The sequence below is a fragment of the Hydra vulgaris genome, chromosome 11 (assembly GCF_038396675.1).
Source record: "Hydra vulgaris chromosome 11, alternate assembly HydraT2T_AEP".
Lineage (NCBI taxonomy): Eukaryota > Metazoa > Cnidaria > Hydrozoa > Anthoathecata > Hydridae > Hydra > Hydra vulgaris.
In genome coordinates this window covers 37808971-37832092 of record NC_088930.1, presented here as the reverse complement: position 1 = coordinate 37832092, position 23122 = coordinate 37808971, and the positions used below count along the sequence as shown (strand labels likewise).

Genomic DNA, 23122 nt, shown 5'->3' with positions numbered 1-23122 from the left:
ACTAAGGTTTAAATGAAGAGCTGAGCTATATTTATAACACCTAATTTTTTATCTTTATTTTTATTTATTTTTTTTTTTCTTGGGTTTTGTTTATATTCAAGTGCGTTAGTCTTTGTTTTATTCTAATCCACTTTATTTTACCCATTGTATATTTATTATATTGGGCCTTGAGGCTGTCAATAAACTTTGATTGATTGATTGATATATTACAAATTATTTATTGAAAACTATAACTATATGTAAAATAAATAATAATTAGTTTAAGAAATACTGCAAGAACAATAAAATAGTTTAAGAAATACTGCTAGAACAATAAAATAGTTTAAGATATACTGCAAGAACAATAAATTAGTTTAAGAAATACTGCAAGAACAATAAATTAGTTTAAGAAATACTGCAAGAACAATAAATTAGTTTAAGAAATACTGCAAGAACAATAATTTAGTTTAAGAAATACTGCAAGAACAATAAATTAGTTTAAGAAATACTGCAAGAACAAAAAATTAGTTTAAGAAATACTGCAAGAACAATAAATTAGTTTAAGAAATGCTGCAAGAACAAGAACTGATGATGCTGGTGTCCATAACCCAATGAAATATTCGTAAAAAAAACTATTGTTTGTATTAAAAAAATTCGTATTGCTTGATCTTTTCTTATTAATATAACATACACTTTTATACACGATTTCTACACTCAAATCATACATTACAGCTAAATACGGAGCTGATATCTACAAACAAACTGAACAGTTACAGTTATTAAAAAAGTTGGTATCTAAATTCAAAAACCAGTATATATTTTTAAAAAAGTGCGAAAAATACAAAATTATTCCAAAATCATTACGAATTAACAGTCCTGTAAGTACAAAGAGAGCAATGAGTATTGTTTTTCGATTTCGATTTGAAATTTTGGTTTGTATAAAAAACAATTCTAAAAAACGGTATGAATTTAAAAGTAAACAAAAAATTAACAATGGTAAATTAACTACACATACTAAGAATGCTGTTTTAAACCTATGCAGTACCGAAATTCCTAATAACGAAAACGATCTTCTTAATCTTGTTCCAAACTTTGTACCTTCTTTAAAACATATCCCTTATATGGATATTATCGCCACAACAGAGTCGTTTGCTTTAAAGCTAGAATATAACAACAAGATTGAAAATGCGCAGGGTTTGAGAAAAAATGTTTTAAAAGAACTTAAAATGGGTAAAAAAAGTTAGCCAAAACTTAACAAGAAAGGAAAGAAAAGCTCTAAAGGAAATTAAGGAAAACAAACTTGTAGATATGTATCCGTTTAATAAGGGTAATGGGTTTGAGAGAATTGAACACGAAAAAGCTTTAGAAAGAATTCGCGATCAAATTAGTCAAACAAAGGTTTTAAGTGAATATCTTACTTCTAGTTGTGCTATAAAAATTAAAACCTCTCGCAACTTAATAAAAAACAAAGATTTTCAAAGACAGAATATGACAATATATATCCAAGTGATCCAACCCCACCTCGTATTTATGGTCTAATTAAGTCTCACAAGTCTGAAAAAGCTTACTCTATGAGAATAGTTATATCAACTATCGGCACACCTAATTATGGAATATCTAACTACTTAGTTAACGCAGTACAACCTATCTTAAATAAAAATAAAACACGTTTGAAAAATTCTTTTGATTTTATTAGCAAGCAAACTCATGGAATATTGACGAAAACGAAGGTCAAGTTTCATTCGATGTAATAAACCTGCATCCATTAATTCCACTTAAAGAAGCTACTTTAATTCTTATGGATCAATTAAATAAAGATTCTTCGTACAGATGTTCTACCAAGTTTACTATATCAGAAGCAAAAACACTTATAGAGCTTTGTTTACATCGCTGCTATTTTTTGTGGAACAACGAGATCCATGAATTTGAGAATTCCGGTCCTATTGGTCTTTCATTCATGGTTGTATTGACAGAATCTTTTCCACAACATCACGAAGAAAACGCTTTCAAAATTGCAATGACATTAAATCCTCCTCTTGACTTAAAATCTTATCTAAGATACGTCAATGATAGGCATAAATTATTAATTAATATTAAATTATATTAAATTATATTAAAGTTGAAATAAAAAAATTCGACTATAAAGTACGTGGAGCACTCGAAACACAGAGGCACCAATGTTTCCCATCGAGTGGCGGAATAAATCTCGATAATGGGCAATTTGTCAAAACTAAATTTTGGATTCCGTTTTTTATATTCTCGCGTAATGAAAAAAGAAGCCATTCAACGCTGACGTCAGTTAAAAAATTTATTAAACTGTTTTTTTAACGTTCAAAAAATTTTGTAATATTTTACGAGCTGATGATGCTGGTGTCCATACCCCAGTGAAAATTTCTCAAAATAAATTGTTATTTTTATTAAGAGAATTCGTATTGTTTGATGTTTTCTTATTAGTATAACATACACTCTTATACACGATGTCTACACTCAAATCATATATATATATATATATATATATATATATAAATATATATATATATATATATATATATATATATATATATATATATATATATATATATATATATATATATATATATATATATATATATATATATATATATATATATATAAACATAAAAAATACTCAAAGGCGACTATGCTGTCTAAGTATATTTGGCAACTAAAAGAAAAAAATATTGATTTTAAATTAAACTGGTGTATCTTAAAAACTGCGCCTACCTATAATAACATTTCCAAAAAATGTATTCTATGTTTACAAGAAAAATTTGACATTATTACTCATTTAGACCAAGAAAATTTACTGAATAAAAAATCAGAACTAATTTCTAAATGCAGACATGAAAATAAGTTCCTTTTAAAAAACTATAAAAACAAATGAGCAGTCCAAATTTATCCAAATTCTAAAAAATTCTTTTCATAAATTTTTTATTATCTAATGTAGTTAATGTAACTTCCTGGTTGCAAAATGCTACAGTTATTACATAATTAATTATAACAATTCCCAACTTCCTGTGAAATAATTTTTTCTATAATTTGAAAATTTTTTAAAGTTTAGACATTCTTCCTGATGAACTTACTGATGGAGAAACACTGTGTAAAATAAAGAAAAAATTAGATCAGCATTTTTACTATATATATATATATATATGTGTGTGTGTGTGTGTGTGTGTGTGTGTGTGTGTGTGTGTGTGTGTGTGTGTGTGTGTGTGTGTGTGTGTGTGTGTGTGTGTGCGTATGTATATATATATGTATATATATTTATATATATAAATAACACATATAATAACGGAAAAATAACACAAATAATAACACAAAAAATAACGCATATAATAACGGAAAAAAACACATACTGAAACTTTTTAGTCCCTGTGTAATAAGATATATACATATACAAAATCATCAGAAGTGAATGGAGGTAATCCACTGTTATTTAGCGTGGTAACCCTCCAACCAAAATTTGTACAACTATGGCAAATGCAGATGATACTGACACCAATGCAATGATTGCTGTGCAAAATGAAGAATAAACCAGATGTCTTAAGTTTTGACAACAATGTTCAAATTAATGTGACTTTTACAAGGAAGAGGAAATATATGATGCTAAAGCCATAATTATTAAACTACTTCCAGATAAGCGCCTGGTAAAAAGAAGTGGGAATGATAAATGCATAAAAACTGTTGAGGATATGCTAAAGTTGCTTCTAGACCCAAAAAAGAAATTACCAAATTTTTATGCTATCAATTTATCTCGTCTTCCTCCTGTTGGTACGGAGCACATTGATATCATTGCTTTGCTTCAGGAGGTTACCAATCTCCGATCTGATGTAAAACAATTTACAATATTTCAGAATGAAATGAGACATTTAATGAGTGCAATGAGCAATAAAGAACCTTCTACTACTAAATTCCAAAATGATCCTAGCAGTTCTATTAACCTTGATGTAATTGATAATACTGAAAGCCCTTTTTCTACTAGTGATAAACCTATTAAATTTACAGGGCGACCACTGATGTCAGATATTGTTAAGAATTGCGTACATCATCTACCTGTAACCAAAAAAGTTGTCCATACAAAAAAACACATTTTAGGTACATCAGACTCCAACAATAGACTTGAACCAATCTCTTTAGATAAACTGCCCAAGCGTAGTATTGATATATTTTTCTCATGATTAGATCCTTCTTCAACAGAAAATGAGGTAATCGATTGCACTTATGATATTTTAAAAATTGATAATGATGACTCTGTAAAGTGTGAAAAATTAAAATCCAAATTTAGTGGTTATTTCTCGTATTATATATCTGTATCTGTAGATTCCTCCCAGTTAAATAATAAAGTTGTTTGTTTAATGTCTACTGAAGCTTGGCCTAAGGGTCTACTGGTACGAAGATATTTTAAACCCAAAAATGGCGAATAGCAACAGCATATCTTTTTGTACATTTAACTGTCGTTCTTTTAAAAACAGTATTTTTGCAATTAAAGAATTGTGTCTTACATACGATTTTGTTTTATTACAAGAGCATTGGTTATTACCTAATGAGCTTGAATTATTAAACAATGTACATCCTGACTTTTATGGTACTGGTATATCAGCAGTTAACATATCATCTGATATATTAATTAGTAGACCCTTTGGAAGGACTGCTATTTTTTATCGAAAAAATTTGGTAAATAGTATTACAATCATTAAATTTTTAGAATCTAGAATCACTTGTTTAAAGGTATCTGCCAATATAGGGCCAATTTTGCTAATAAGTGTGTATATGCCAACGAATTATAATGACAAACATTGTCTTCATAATTATATGGATATATGCTCAAAAATAAAATTACTTATACTGGAAGCTGATGCTGTGAACATAGTTATTGCTGGCGATTTTAATTGCTATAATGGGTCAAGATTCTATGAAGAATTTTCTAATCTTGCTTTAGAAAATAAATTGATTAAATCTGATATAAATCGCCTTGACAATATCTGTACATACAGTATCGGACAAAACGAGTGCAACCAAATAATGCTAATTTAGTTTCTTTATATAAAACTGCTGCATTATTTCAATTTAGAGAAATAACTATGTAACTGTTTAGAGACAAAGTTTTTAAAGTTTTATTCATCACAAAGTTCATTATTTGTACACGAAAATTAATAAACTAATCAAAAGTATTAAAAAAAGTTGATTTCCTTCTGGACAAAACAAGTGCAACTCTACAAAATGTTGACCAAGCTGTATTTCGCTATCAATATTTTGTGGTGAATCTTTTGTTGTCAATCACAGCCTTGCATCTTCGAGGCATAGATTCGATTAGGTGATCAATGAAACTTTGTGGAATCGCTGCCCAGGCCTTTTGAATTTGTTCAAACAGTTGATCCTTATTACGAACACCTTCACGATTAATTCTGCGGTTGACGATCTCCCACAGTTTCTCGATAGGGTTGAGATCCGGAGATTGAGGCGGCCAATCCATCACCGATAGGTGGTTGTCTTGAAACCACTGCTTGACTACTTATGCAGTGTGTTTCGGATTGTTGTCTTGCTGAAAAACCCATTTTATTGGCATATTCCATTCAGCATGAGGTAACATAACATCTTTCAGGATATTTTTATACATACGGTCCATTATTCCATTGTTTCGATGTATTGGACCTAGACCGTTAGCAGAAAAACACCCCCAGACCATTGCATTGCCTCCACAATGATTCACGGTCTTATGGCAGTAACGTAAATCGAGGCGTTTTCCGGCCGGTCGACATACACGGCAAATGCCATCGCTCCCAATAATGTTGAAATTCAATTCATCACTGAACAGGATAGTTCGCCATTTCTGTACATTCCAGTCAATATGAGATGTAGCAAACAGAAGTCTTTTCTTCTGGCTTTTTAGTGAAATCAGCGGTTTCTTTGCAGGGCGTCGAGAAAACAATCCGGCTTCAACAGCACGTCGTCTGATTGTTCGGTCCAATACAGGCAGCTCTAATTGCTTTTGTATCTCGACTGATAATATCCAGGGATCCTTCTTGACGGATCTGACAATCATAGAATCCTCTCTAGAAGTGGTGGAACGCGGTCTTCCACCTTTGTTATCTGCTGCCAACTTTCCCGTAGAACAATATTCGGAACATAGTCTTGATACGGTCCATTTTTTCACGCGATATTTAATAATTTTCTTTCTTAGTTCCAATCCAAGACTGTCGGGAGCCATTTTTGCACTTGAAGTCATAAAAATAATAAAAATAATCACGCTTCTCAAGGCTTACCGTGTTACATTTACCTTGTGATGATACAATAATGCTCTGTGAAACACAACGTCTTGGTTGGATGTGGACTGTATTGATGTAATGAAACACTTGTTGTATTTCACTTCTTGTATTGATGTTCTTCGATAAAACACTTTGATAAAACTCACTTCGATAAACTGTCTTGATAATACTGACTGATTACATGTCGATTTACATATACTGACTGAATTACATGTCGATTTACATGTCTCTTATATAGAAAAATGAACCTGTGTGAACCTGTTCTGAAAGATTCTAGATGCTTCTTTTCGATGCTTCTGGAAGCTTCTGGATGCGTCTGGATGCTTCTGAATATTTCTGGATACTTCTGGATGCTACAGGATGCTTCCAGGTGCTTCTTCTGGAAACTTCTAGAAGCTTCTGCATGCTTCTGAAAACTTCTGGATACTTCCTTTAATTATTAAAAAACTTCCGTGACGTTGACACAGACCAGACTTAAGAAAATGAAACAAACCAAAAAAGTTGCACTTGTTTTGTCCGCTGCAAAATGGCACTTGTCAACGAAATTCTGCCTGTGTGCTGTCACCTGTCAGCTGATTGCTCATGTCATGGCATGCTATGACTCCAGACTTCTGAACTGTTTGCTGTGGTAGTATAGTTCGTTTCGTAACATGTCAAATTAGACATGTAAAATTAGGAACACTTTTTAGCATTGTTCGATGTTGGTTGCAAATGTTTTGTCCAATACTGTATGTCAGTGACAATGGTGATATTTCTTCGTGGTTGGACCACATTCTATGCAGTCCAATTATTGATGATCTAATTATATCTATTTCGGTTTTAAACAATGCTACTGCATCAGACCATAAACCATTAGCGTTTATGATCTCTTGCTCATTAGCAAACTCATCAAAAATATATAATAACAAACCTTATTTAAATAACTAGATCTCCTAACTGGCAAATTTGCCATTTGCCAAAACTCACGATATTGATTTATTCTATAACAGCATCATAAATACTATGCAATCTTCTGTATCTGATACCATACCTCATTGTAATTTTAAACATAAAAATCATGAATATATTACTCCAGGTTGGAATGACTATGTTGAAAATAAACACGCCATTGCAAGAGATGGCTTCAAGCAATGGATTTTTCAAGGAAAGAAGAAACAGGGTGACATTTTTGAAAACATGAAGCGCTCTCGTACTACTTTTAAATTAGCTCTTAGATATTGTAGACATCATAATGAACAAATTCAAGCCGATTTATGTGCAAAAAATATGAACAACACAGACTCGAGAAAGTTCTGGAATAATGTGCGAAAGATCAGTAACAGTAATGCAGCGAACTTTGTTGCTATTGTTGGAGGTGCCACAGGTGATTGTCTTATTGCTAATATGTCGAAAGAGCACTTTCAAAATTTGTATAATTCAACTAATAATGAAAAATATTACCTTAGTTACATAAAGGAAATGGAATTATCCACTTAAAACTCTGATATTATTGTGAGTTGCGTTGACATATCCACTGCAGTAAAAACTCAGAAACTAGGAAAAGCAGCTGGACCTGATAACCTTTGTATGGAATCTTTTATGTATGGTGGAAGTAGATTGCATTTTTTTATTAGTATTTTTTTTAATTTATGGATTAAATTTGGTAATTTACCATCCACGTTTTGTAAGGTCACGATTATTTCATTATTAAAATCTAAAATGGCTGATTTAACATGTGTGAACAACTGTAGAGCCATAGCTGTGTTCTCTGCTATGTCAAAAATTTTTGAGAGTCTTTTGTTGCAGAAAATCAATTTGTACAACATTAATAAAAATGATGATTATCAATTTGGCTTTAAACAAAATCACTCAACAACATCATTCTCAAACTATTTTAAAAAGACTGTGCAGTACTACACATCTAGAGGAAGCCATGTATTTGCTTGCTTCATAGACTTTAATAAAGCAATTGACAGTGTCAATTACTGGCTGTTGCTCAAAAAATTATTAGATACTGGTCTGCCCAAAAAACTTGTTTGTTTGCTTGCATTTTGGTATAGTAATCAACAAATGTCTGTTCGATGGCAGAAAACAAAATCAAACAGTTTTGGAATTGGGAATGGGGTTTGTCAAGGTAGTATATTGTCACCACTTCTATTGAACTTTTATATACAAGATTTGATTTTATCAATATCAAACCTTCGTACTGGATGTAATATAGGTGGTATATTCATGAATGTGTTGGCCTATGCTGATGATATGGTTCTAATTGCACCTTCTTGGTTTTCTCTTCAAAAACCAATTAGCTTTACAAATAAGGAATCTTCCTTAGTTAACCTGTCCTTTAATACTAAGAAAACTGTATGTATGGTGTTTAATCCAACTCAAAGATCAAAAGTTATATAAAACTCCTTCCCAGAATTATGCGTGTCAGGATGTGAAATTGCTTTTGTTGAATCTTTTAAATACCTTGGTCATATAATTAAAAATGACCTTACTGATGATCTTGATATAATCAAAGAGGTGAAGGGTTTTACACACGTACAAATATCTTAATTAGACGCTTTGATTTATGCTCTACCAGAGTGAAGGTTAAACTGTTTAAAGCATATTGCATTTGTTTATATGGTGTTTCTTTGTGGCAAAATTATAATGATAAAACAATGGCACGCCTTCAAAATTGCTACAACAAATGTGCTAAAATGTTTTTCGGATACAACAAATATGATAGTATATCTTACATACTTTTAGAGTTCAGATTACCATCTTTTCATACAATTATCTTAAACTATAGACATGCTTTTCGTAAACAGTTGATGGCTTGTACCTTGGTGAATCACTCTATGCATTCAGTTAATCAAAGTTTAAAATAATACTTTTCTTTTAAAAAACTATTTATTTATTTATTTATATATATATATATATATATATATATATATATATATATATATATATATATATATATATACATATATATATATATATATATATATATACATATATATATATATAGATATATATATACACACACTCGCACACGCACACGCACACACACACACACACACACACACACACATATATATATATATATATAAAAGTATATATTTATATATATATATATATATATATATATAAATATATATATATATGTATATATATGCAAGCTATGAGTACCTTAGGTTCTCAACATATGAAGAAGGCGTTTATGCGGCAATTTATCAAGCGCCTTCGCAAAGTCTGTGAATATGACGTCTACAGCTATGCTGCAATGAATTACTTCCTTCATGATGTTCCGAGTTTCTAACAGATATTTGTTACAACATTTATTACAGCACACAAGAAAATATTATGGTCAGATCAAGTACTTTCTATAATGTTTTCTGCAAAAATATTTTTTTATTCTGTATTTACTCCAACGCTATTAGCATCTTAGTTTTTTATTTTTTATTTTTTGTTTTTTAATAAACTGCAACTACAAACCTTTATTATCTGATTAGTTGCAATTACAACACTTTATTATCTTTTTAATTCTGAAACACAAGTCTTTAAAAAAAATGTCACTGCAACAGTGTCGTGGCTAGTAGATTAATGGACTCCCAAAACATGCACTGCACCCACAGTTCTGTATGGCGTAGAGTATTAAGTTGAGGAGTTTTACCAGGTGTGTTGTGGATCTTGTTTAAAACTATTTTTATACAAGCATGTACTCAATCACTTCACCGTTACTGCATTTTACTGCTATTAAGATTCTATTGTTGTAATTGCTCTGCAATAAATAATTTTTCTGTTTTTTAAAAACATAAATCGTATAGATATAAATTGTTTTGGCAAATTGATTTTCATTTTAATTTAGAGAATTCTAGTATAAAGTTTTTTGACATATTATAAAAATTGCAGTTTGTTAAAAAGTTGGAATTTTGCAATTGAAACTAACAAAAAAATAAAGAAATAAGCTCTTTATTAAAAATTCACTTGGTTAGAGAATCCCTCAGTCTAGATACCACCTTAGAATAGTTGAAATGGATAGCGATTCATGAGTAGAATCATTTTTTTACTTTATGCTGTGTCGTTTTTCATTTGAACTAATGAATATGCAACTCTATCTTCCAGCCTTAAAAAATCACATTAATTTTTGATTGCTACACACTAATCTTAAATTTTTTTTCTCTTTTTAACAAATTGATTTTTGAAGTGGCTAATGACTTTTGACCCAAAAAAAACTCAGTTGTTTCCTAATTATTATCGTAGTTTTGATGATACTCTTTTATTGATACATGACAACACCCTAAATTACGTCTTCTGGAATTATCTTGGATAATGGAAACAATATATACAATGCAAAGTTAGCACCTGCTTTTTCTTTCAGAAAATGCACTATAAATGTTGTTGGACCTGTTCTAGCTGTTAAACTTCAGCTTTTTTGTCATTTTGTAGGAACGCATCTTATTATATTTTTTATAAATGTTATCGTGGGTGATGCTCAAGTGAGCTTTCATCTACATTTCTTAATATTTCATCTTCATATATATATATATATATATATATATATATATATATATATATATATATATATATATATATATATATATATATATATATATATATATATATATATATTAAATACTCATAATAAACTTGAGACGACAGAACAAAATATCTAAAAACAATACTTAAAATCAGTTAGGTATCAGTTATAATGATAAAACTAGATTTTATAAAAATTTTTTCCCCGTATTTAATGGATAAATATTGTTTTTATTATATATATATACATTTAAAATTCTCTAAACCAGACTTTAGACATGCCATATTCTGAACGTATAGGGGACCCTTCGGAAAATTTTCGACTTTATCTTATCTTATATAAGCTTATGAATTACCTACCCCCTCCCTTCCCCCCATTTAATAATTTTTACTTGTTATCAAGAAAGAAGCTATATCTTAAAACTAAAAAAAATTAGTATAAACCGGCCTTAAAATTAAGGAATTATCTTGCCAAATAAAATAAATAAAATCAGGCGTTAAAAGTTTTCGACCATGTAAAACTCGATTTTTTGAAAATTTGCTTTTTTTTTAATTCTAACCATAGTATAAAACTAATATAAGTATATTAAATTCTATTGAAATTATTATTAAATTGTTTTATAAGTTATAATTATACTAAGATATTCAAAATTAGCAAAATGTGATATTCAATAATTCTGTTGCTTCTGGTATATCATATAGTATACAGAGTAGTTATTTTATAACTAGCAGAATGTTGCCACTTTGTTGTTACTTTTTTATTAAATTATGTTGTTGTTGTTTTTTTAACATGCAGGAGTATATGGAGATGGAGTTTCGTTTCAATCTGTAGTAGACAAAACCAAATACCTTCGTCATTATAGTTTTATTCTAAGACTCCATACTTTAAATGAAGTAATCAGCATACTTGGTGATCAACAATTTTATATCCATCAAAGTTATTACGATTCATATGTTTTGTTACGATCAACAAACTTTCCTTTTTTGTATCTTCGGCACAATAATTTACTTTTCAACATAGATTTTTACAACGATCAACTTCAATCAATATGTAGTTTTAAACTTCTTGTTTATGGTAAGATATTGAATTTAATTGTTGGCAATAAATATATTATTTAAAGTTCTCTATCATTCTTTGAAATTCATAAAAATCCTTTATTCCGCTAATATTTCCAAAAATGCCTTAAAAGTTATTTAAAATGTACACTGCGCATCATAATGATAAGACACCAACAAGTATTTATAAATTTCTACTATACATATATATTTATAAACTAATTTTTACAGTAAATAAGAGCAAAGGTTTACAAGACTAAACAACTTTATTTTAAAAGTAACTTGCATTTTATTTAAAAAAAAAAAAAAAAAACTGCTTTTTTAATTCGACAAAATAATAAGACATTTTTGGAAAAATATTTATACAAATTATCTGTTATAAAAAAAAACGTCTCAATTTAAAAAAATCAATAGTTGGTACTTTCACCTTTTTTTTTTGGATCACATTTTAGAAGATAAAGAATCATACAACTTTTTATATACGAAATGTCAATTGCACCCCTTGCAGATGCGATGGATGATTTTAAGTCAGCTAGTGACCTATATTTTTTTACCACCTGTAAACACTCTATGTGGCAGCTGTGCTAAAGCATTCTCAATAATATTTAGGTCTGGAGATCTAGCTGGCCACTTCAATATTTCAATTTTACTTTTGTTGAAGTAATCCTTTACTATCTTCGCTTTATGAATGCTGGCATTATCTTGCTGAAAAATAAAATTTTTACCACCAATGACAGATACTTTACGTCGTAAAAATTCTTGAACTATTAAAAGATCTTTAGTCTCAAAACAAAATCGTTTTTCGTCAGAAAATACTACTCGTTGCCACTCTTTTTCTATGTTACGTGGTCCTTTGCAAAAGTTATTCAATCATTTATGTGTTTTATTGTCAAAGGGAGTTTTCGCTGAAGTTTTTTGCGCGAAGGGTTAAAAGCATTATGAATTACTCGCTGAACTGTACGCAAATTACCAATTATATCTGCTTCTGCAGAAATTAGATGTGCAGTCAATGAAGAATTTAAAACTTGTCTCAATAACCTTCGCCTATCATGATTACTTAGTATTGATGGACGATGGACGGAGTGACCCATTTTCGATAAACTAGAGAGCACTTTTTCTCATTTGGACTCATGATCCATTATTTATTAAATTGTTATTTTATACTTAATAAAAAAAAAACCTAAATCAAATTTTTGATAGTTCACAACAGTTTACAGTTAAATAATTGCCTATGGTGTTTACATCAAATAAATATTCGTAATTGCCCACAACCGCGGTTCGAAAATGAAACTTTTTTTGTAAAATTGACTTATAATTTTGTCGCACTGAAAAAACTGTTGTTTTTTAATAAAATGCGAGTTACGTTTAAAATAAAATGTTGTTAAAATGTTGCTTAGTGTTGTAAACCCTTTGCTTTCATTTACAACAAAAATTAGTTTTTAAATATATGAAAAGTGTATTTTCAAAATGCGGTATATCCATTTTTTTGGTATTGAGGTGATTGACCTTTTTCGCCACACAATCATGTCTCCTATATTTGGAAAAAGTATTGTTGCTTAATGTATATGTGCATAAAGTATATTAGATAATGTTAATAATTGAAATATTGGTAAATTAAAAAATATATATTTTTTGTCTATAAATTTGCATTTACTTTCAAAATACACATTATCTAATTTAGATTATAAGCAAAATGCGGTATATCCATTTTATAAAGATATATATAGAAAGTTTATAAACTTTAAAAGACCTAAATAACTTTTAATAATTAATTTTATTTAACATTTTGTATGACTCTGTGTATTTAATGTTTGGTAATTATATTTTAATGACAATGTGAATTTATTTTAAACAATGTTCTGTTAAAATAATGTAAACTATTATGTTTCAAAACCCACGATTGTGAATTTTAATTTATTTCGGAAAGATAAATGAGACAATAAACCATAAAATTTTTTCATTTTATATTTAATTTTAAAGTTTAAAAAATAGTGATAGTGTAGTTGTAATAATGATGATCAGATTTTTAAAATATTGCTTTTTCAAGGAAAGAACACTATGCTTATTTCTTTCTTTGTCCATAGCAGCCATATAAAAATAGACAAAGAATTGATGCATTGGAAAATGTATCATATTTTTTTAAAAATATTAAATACAAATTCAATTATATATAGGGCCAGTGTTGATAAACGGTGTAAATATTCTCGTCTCCACTTTTCTTTCGCTGCAGACGGTGGCTGCTTTCCAATTAATTTTTAGCTGCAAAATTTTCTTTATTCCGCCTCCAGTGGCTTCCAGCTTTCTATTGGCGACCGCAGTCAGAGTTTTTTTTGGAGGCAAAATTTTTTCTAGGCCGACGCCAACAGGGATGCGGAAGCCAATAGTGGCCGGAAAAATTTTGGGAGGCAAAATCATTTGGAGGCCACCTCCAATAGCTTTTGCCTCCGAGCTGGCTGCGGCCGCCAAATTAGAGGCGGATGTAATAAAAAATAATTGCACATTTGTCTTCAAGTTTTACGAGAAATTCAAATATTAACTGATTACAAGTGTTAAATATTTGACATCAAAGTTTTGTTTTATATGATTTATTGACTAATTATAAAAATTTTTGAACAAAATTTCTAATTTTGTCAGAGCGGTTGTTTTTCTACCACTTTTGAAAAAAATTTTAACTTTTCAACGTTTTATTAATTTAATTGCTTAAAACTTTAAAACGTGTAAAAGTATAATAAAATATAAATAATATTTTACTCTATACTTTTACACAAATAAAATATAATTTTTGTTATAATTTGGCAGAACCATTAGCGTAATACAGCGTCGCAAATTTGTAATAAACAGCAGAAAGTTTTTCGATAACTTTTACACTATCCGATTATTAAAAATAAGTATTTAACGTTATGGCAAATGATAAAATACATTAAAATTTTAGCATGTCCACTTGTTCTAAAAAACTTAAACCAAAATCAGGCAGTTTAATTACTTATTACAACTTTTTTTTCTTGTCGAAAAGATTTATTCGCCAATGTCAAAGAAGTAAATTTTCCAACTTTTCACTTTTGTTTTGAATAATAAAACGACTAATTTATTCTACTTAATTTATTAGTTTAAAAAAAAATATTATAATTTTTTTAAATACTCAAAACTTTTGCAAATAATCATATAAAATGAAACTTGATGTCAAATAACATTTGTTTCTAGTTAATATATAATTGCTTTAAAGCAAATGAGCAATTATTATTCATTACATCCGCCGGCTGCACAGTGGGCCAGGTGGTGGAAAAAAGTATTTAAAAAATATTCCTAAAAATGACATTGTTATATACCATTTTATAGCTTAAACCATAGTCATAAGAAATAGATAGTTTGGTCACTCGGGCCGTATTATGTGATTTTTCTAATATTCGTTAAAAACACTTGAAAACTGTCGAACGGCCAGGAACAGAGTGCACAAAGTATGGAAAAGGAAAAAGAGTTCGATGGTGAATTTGATATTGAAACATTATTTTTTTCTTTGGAAAATGATTTTCTTTTTGCAGACGAAAATTTTAATAAAGATTTAGACACCTTGATGTTAGAGTTGTCTAGTGAACCTGTTGAAAGCACATTTTCTTGCACAATTTGCTCTAAGAAGTGCATATCTCAAAGAGGCCTTACAAGGCATACAAATTCAAAACATCAAAGTATTCCTTTGGATTTAACATTACAAAATTCTCAACCACCTATTCTTCTCAGAGAATTTAAAAGTCTGCTTGATAAAAGCATTACTACCTTGATTGAAGACGAATGCTATCCTGATTTGTATAGAAATGAGTTAGGAATTAATCATGCAATGCTATTAGAAAATTCACAACAAATCCTATCTCTATTAGAGGCAACAATAGCTAGTTTTAAAGATAATGGCGATGTAGAAAAGTTTTATCCTCAATTTTACATATTAATATTTTAAGATATTAATTGTGATAGAGGAATTTTCATTAACAGTCTGACTAAAAAAACAACTAGACTTCTTGGCTATGAACTATGCAATCATGTTTTAGCATTTCTTACAAACTCAATTTGCAATAATTCGTTTGTAAATTCAAATGATCTATCGTCAGATGAACTTTCAGATAGAGATAAAGAAAATATCTTGTATCTAAGTGGTTATGTATTCGGTACATTTTATTGCAGAATTCGCAGTTCGCGGTTCTGGCAGCAAAAGTTAAGCACAGACTGCCTTTCACTTCTTAATGCTGGTAAAATAGAACATATTTTTAAGAATCCTGAAACATCCACTAAGTCTTACCAAAAATTTGTAGATGCTAAAAATCGAGGTGGTTTGTGGAAAGTGTCTCCTCCAGTTTTAGAAATCTTTACAAAAGTTGAACTTCTCTTTCGCCAATAAAGTAATGGTTTTGCAAATAAAATTGATTCAGAACTGATTGTAACCGAAATTTTAAAAAACAGTGTTGTTATGGCAAGCATATCTGAACTTCGTAGTCTTTGCACAAATCAAGTATCCAAAGAACTGTCTTTAAACTTATTTTATCATCTGGTTACACTTTATGTTAGAGTGAGATCTTTTTCATATGCAAAAGAAAAACTAAGTATCCACTAACTTAAAGAGAATCAAACAAAGTCAAAATCACTCCGTTCAAAAATGAAAAAAACATCAATTGGATTTGAATAAATAGTTTAATGTAATATCACATTCAAAAACGGCTATTTTCATAGCCACAAATTTCATAAAAACATACTTAGCATAGTAACTCAGTTATTTATTTGTCATTAAAAATATTAATTTGAGAAAATGTTTTGATTTGTTTGTGTCAATAAGTCATAGGTAATGCCCATAAGAATTTAAATCCAAAAGACCCTGATCAAATTGTAATACAAAATTAAAATATACACACAATAGTTTTAAATTTATAATAAACAAATATTTTCAGGTTAACTTTCTGCTCTGATTGATTTGTAGTGAGAGAGAGTGTTGTTTCATTAAGGTCAGAACTGGGTATTTCTATTGTGACACTACCACTATGAAGATTGCCATCCAAGTTTAAGGAGCTCCGACCTCAGTCAGGTCACCCTACTATAAATTGTATGTATTATATATATATATATATATATATATATATATATATATATATATATATATATATATATATATATATATATATATATATATATATATATGGCATATGTAAATTATGTTAGTGTATTTTACAAATGGAGTGCTCAATGTTCTTAAAGAATAGAGCAATAATAAATTAGTAAAAAGTTAGATAAATTAGAAAAAGTAAGCTAAGTGTTTTTTACTAATTTATATATATATATATATATATATATATATATATATATATATATATATATATATATATATATATATATATATATATATATATACAATTTTACCATACTCAAACTCGTGAAAATCAAAACTTTAAATGAAATTATGGCTAAAAATATCAAAACCAGAAAACAAACATTCAAAAAATTTAGAATTTATATTAAAAAATATTTTATGTATGAAAAAAAATTCTAGTCTTCTCTTTTATTAGCGATATATATATATATACATTTATATATATATATATATATATATATATATATATATATATATATATATATATATATATATATATATATATATATATATATAGCACCGCTCTGAGCTTAATCAAGTCAAGCTTAATTATGACACCATACACCCAAGTGAATAGGTGTCAAAAAAAGGTTTTTGTTAGGATTTTTTACTTTAAAGATGATGTAAATATGCTAAGAGCAGACATGAAACCACTGATCTATTGCTTCTAATACAAGCGATCTAACCACTACACATATAAAGGCTCCCCCATGCACCCATTAAGAGGAAGGGACAGCAAATTTAGGGAGTTTTTTTCAAATTTTAGAGGTCCCTAAACCAAATTTGACGAACTAATAATCTAATACATTAGGTACATAAGGTAATCAAATGTTTTTTAAAATTATAGTGTCCTAATGACAGTTTTTGGGAAAAATACATTTTTTTATATATCCAGAGGTACCTATGAAAAATAGATGAGCTTTAAGAAAATCACCCAGTATCACCCCTGATTACATGCTAGGTCCCAAATACAATTTTATTGTTATCAGAGGCTCTATAAAAATCCTAATATTTAAATAATATTCTTGAAGGTTCTATAAAAAGCATCATTGGTGCTTGTTTACATTGTAACAAAAGTAAAACAAACAAAAAAACAAGTCTGCAAAATAAAATTTTCTATTTATTGTTATAACAACGAATTTCTCAATTAACTGATCAATATTTTATGCCAATTAATGTTTTTAAAAAGATTTGTGGCTATGAAAATAGCCGTTTTTATGCAAATTCATTTCTTTGTTTTCAGCAGTATATTATCCATTTTCTGCGTGGTATACGTGTTATACTCTCCTCCATTGACATTTTGTTTGATTCATTCAGACAGTTACCTGCAATTGGGTGAAAAATATGTTGATTTCGAATAGTATTATCATTGAATCCAAAATCAAACAAGGAAGGGTTATCTTTTCTTCTACCAATTGACCGTTGTTGCCCAAAGTAATTTTCTAAAGGATCTTGACAAAACCTTTCAGTTAATACATAACTTACATTGTTATTAATTAAAAATTTGACAAGTTCATTAACAGAATTAACTGTGATCTTTATACCATCATGGGTTTGCCAAGTAATAAACATATTACTTCTATCACTTTTTGAAAAATTTCCGGGTCTTGATTCAATAGAAAAAAGCCAATCAGAAAGGTATTTTAAAAAATTTTCTTTTAGCCATGTAAATCGAACATCATTAGTATCAGAAAATGGTTTCAAAAATGAGTTGCGTTTTAATATATAATCATTTGTATTACAAACATTTAAGCAATCAAAAAAATCATTAAAATATTTGCAAAACTGTGCAGTTCCAGTAGTATCAGATGGTGCATAGATTTCTAATGCAGTATTACATGAATTACTTAAAACTTGTGCAGCTAAACAAACATTCATAGCTGAAAATGGAGTTATTTTGATGTGCTCAACGGTTAGCTTTGGACATGCATGCAATTGACATTTTAAATCTTCATAAAACAAATCAGTTATATGAGACCATAAAACATGTTGACCCTGATTCCACATGTAACGATTACTTTTACCAGCTCCAGAATGAGAAAGGCTGTTCCTTACTGTTTTAATTAAATGAGGGACATCACAAATAAAATATATAAACCTTTTATCGCCATCATCAGTATAAATTATCAGTGCGGTAAGTCACATCAACATCACCATTATTATCTTCTTTCTCAGTTAGATTAAAATGCATTTTAAAAAATTTTCTATTCAATGATGCTCCATCACAAGTAACTGCTACTACTTTTAAACCAACTGAGATTTCTAAAATGCCAACAGCTTTCCAAAATAGAGAAAACAATTGCACTGATGTAATATTTATAGTAGCAAAGTTTGCAAAGCTGTATTTGAAAGGATTTACAATACTTCTTATTAAGAAAACTAACACATGAGAAGCAAGTTTGTCTGCCTGTTGTAATGCTGCAAAATTAACAATAGGATCACCCAAATCAACATAACCAATTAATTCTCCAGAATGTTTGTCCCAAACAAGATTTTTTTGAATTTTTATTTCATCAAGAACTAGGACAATAAACTTTTCTTGAGCTGAAAAATGTTTGACTTTATCTTTTAATTCTTTGATTATATTTTCATTAGATCCTAACTTTGGCTTCACAGAATTTACTCTGTCTGATTTAAGGGAAACTCATTCCTACATAAAAATAAATCAAACTTTTTTGAAATACAATGTTTAATATACAGATTTGACTTTAATGTGAATATATCAGTTATTCAAGAACACAGGCTAAATGAAGTAACAACAGAAATAAGATTTGAAGCTGAAATATGTTGCATTGACCTTTTATATTTTCTATATATTAAATGATCATCTGAAATAAGCCAAGAATATACACGATTGGTAAAAGCAAGACTATCATCAACATATATTTCATATAGAGGACATAAGTGGGTTGTGTCATAAAGTTTAAATTCTTCCACAACAGGACTCACAGTCACTGTCCAGTTACAAATCTTCAACTTGCTAATACGATTAAGGAACTCTTCGTATGATTTATATATGGGTTTAAAAGTAATAATACTATTTGAAATCATAGAAGCATCTCTTTTAGCAACGATTGAAGATGCAGATTCCCTTTGTATAGGTATTGATGATATAAAACTTTTTTTTGGTAGACAAATAGTCGGTAATGATCCAGGATTTAGTGACTTTCTGTTATCATTATGAAGTATCATTTATGGAAGATAATGTTTTTCACAAATAAACAGATTCTTACTTTGTATTTGAGCCTTCAAATTCATATCTTGAATACGATCTTTAAGAATAATGGTTATTAGATTTTTCCTCCAAGAAGTATTAAAACTATCGTTAGATGCAGGAATTTTAAATATTGAAACTCCCTTATGCCTCCTAAAAGTACTGCATCCATAAATAGAACAATTAGCACCAGGCATTTAAAAAATTGGATGAAGAAGATGCAATTTAAACAAGCAGTTCGTAGAAAAACAATCGACGAAAATAAATTTTGTGCACTCTACGGCGGACTGGACACTAAAAAATTGCTAACAGAGAGTTGATCAGAGGAATACCGCAAGTGGTCAGACTATCTATTTCTTGACTATGCTTAAACATCCGGCTTTTATAAAATGTATATATTTCTGTATCATGCCGTTTGCATAAAAAAGGTTTTTTTTTTTCAAATTTTTTTTTTTAATTCAATAAAATTTTTCGTGTTACTAATAAGCATAAAATTGTTATTAATTTTTAAGACTTTATTTTATATTGCATAATTAAATAAAACTAAGTATTATCAATCAAATAAGCAATTGCGAAATTTTTTTAGACGTAAGCTATATCAAATAAATTAATTTTTAATTATGGCGTATTTAAAGTACTTTTTTTAGTGAAAATTTCACTTAAATAATGAATTACTTTTGCGGTTCAGTGTGCTCCAGTAATTTGAGATTTAAAATACTTTGCCAAATATGTACATTGGTAATATATTTTTTACCTATTGTCGGCGGATGTCAGCTGCGTCTCTATACATAGTTTTTACAAGTTTCATCTTTTAGACAGGGGGGCCAACATTCTGGCTATTTTTTTGTGCTCCCAAGCTCCAATCATTTCAATTTTTAAGCAAAACATCTTTTTTTATCACATTAAAATGAACATATAAATATTTGGAGCTTGTTTAATGTCTGGTTGTCCAAATGTCTCATGAATAATATACTTTTTGTATTTGTAGGCTGAAAATGAAATATTTTGATATCTATGCATTCATTATGCATAAGCCTAATAATCTACAAATACCTGACTCTGGTATTGTGGACAAACTTATTGATGCTACGAATTTGGATTGCAACTAGCAGCAATTAGGAACTATAATAACGCATCTACGAGATCAGTGGCGCAAGTCATGTAGCAGCATGGCTCGATTTAAAGAAAAGAATAAAAAATGGCTGCAAATCCATGTTCCTGATAATTTAAATGTAATACCAATACCTATTGAAAGACCAATTCAGGCAAACTTTGATGACTACTCTACTAAAACCAAAAAACATAAAATTAGTCACTTAATTGAAATGCATTCTGCTTCTGCGTTACAATTTGCTTCAGAAATTAAACGGAGAAAAAAAAATCCAATTGAAAAAACCTCAAAAAAAAATTGTAGACTGTCTAAAGATGAAGTTCTTTGTCTTATTTTAGATGCTAGATTGACAAAAGCTTCCAACCAAATTATTCGAAAACAAGCAGTTGAAAAGGGAGTTGATATATCCTTCATATAAGGATGTTTGTGACGCAAAGCTGTTATGCTATCCTGCAGATATATCTGTCTCAGACTTTTCAGCTGAAATAAAAATGCAAGCTTTGGTGGAAAATAGAATATGCAAGGCACAGTATGATGCCCTCAGCACTGAAGGCACTCCAAATAGACTTTCTCTGAAATACAAAACAGGCTTTGATGGTGCCACAGGACAGTCCATATATGAACAAATGTCGCAAGAAACAGTAACAAGAAAGCAATGAGCACTTTTTATTACTTGCCTAGTGCCATTGGACTTGTGTGGCTTTTCAAATGGAAAACGGTACCCAGCTTGGCGAAACCCACGACCATCATCAAAAATGCACTGTAGACCTCTGCGCTTTAAATTTGAAAAAGAAATGGCAGCAGTTTCTAAATCAGAAGAGGATCTCATTAGGCTTGAGATTTCAAACTTGCAATATATTGAAGTTGATATAAATAATAAAAATACAAAAATACATCGTATAATACAAATTACTATGATTGATGGAAAAGTTTACACTACTCTTTCAGATGTTACAAATTTTAGTTAATGCTTTACTAAATGTGGGGCAAGTCTTAAAGCAATGAATGATATTAAAAAAAAGGTTTTGAAAAAAGGTATGACAGGCAGTTATTCATTTGGTCTATCATCCTTACATGCTTGGACACGTTTTTTTGAATGTTTATTACATATTGAATGTAAAATGACTTTGAAAAACTCGCAGGCAAGAACAGTAGAAGATAAATCTAAAGTTAAGACCTTAAAACAAAAAATTCAAAATAGATTTAAAGATGGAATGGGATTGATAGTTGATATTCCGAAATCTGGTGGTAGTGAAACATCAAATGATGGAAATACGGCTCGAAGAGCATTTCAAAATGCGGAGAAGTTTGCACAAATTTTAAATATTGATGTTGAACTGATTCTCAATTTTCATATTGTATTGGCAACAATTTCATGTGGTTTAGACATTGACACTGATAAATTTTAGGCTTTCTGTTTAAAAGCAGCTTTACTTTATGTTCATCATTATTTTTGGTACTATATGCCACAATCTCTCCACAAAATTTTAATCCATGGTTCTGAAATTAACACTTTAGTATTACCCATTGGTATAAGTTCTGAAGAAGCTCAAGAAGTACGCAATAAAGACTTTCAAAACTATCGTGAACATTTTGCAAGAAAATCATCTCGTGTAAAAACTAACCAAGATTTGTTAAATCGACTACTGTGTACATCTGATCTATTTATTGCACCTCTGAGAAAGACAGCAGGAAGTCACACCAAAACAAAAAACTTACCAGCTGGAGTTATTGACTTATTATATAAATCTGTCTTTTGTAACTTTATAATTTTGGAAATGTGTGTACCTAAATGAATGTGTGACTGTAAATTAAAACAAATAGTTATGCTCAATCATATTAGAATT

At 29.2% G+C, this 23122-nt stretch overlaps 1 protein-coding gene across 3 annotated transcripts in view; it reads left to right on the top strand.

Annotated features, from left to right (window-relative positions):
* Positions 1–23122, top strand: part of LOC105846914 (phosphatidylinositol phosphatase PTPRQ) — a 146565-nt gene that overhangs the window by 29822 nt on the left and 93621 nt on the right. For all 3 annotated transcript variants that reach the window (XM_065810984.1, XM_065810983.1, XM_065810982.1), the window contains exon 4: positions 11563–11841. In XM_065810984.1, the coding sequence (XP_065667056.1) occupies positions 11563–11841 (279 nt within the window). The remainder of the gene's footprint in view (positions 1–11562; positions 11842–23122) is intronic.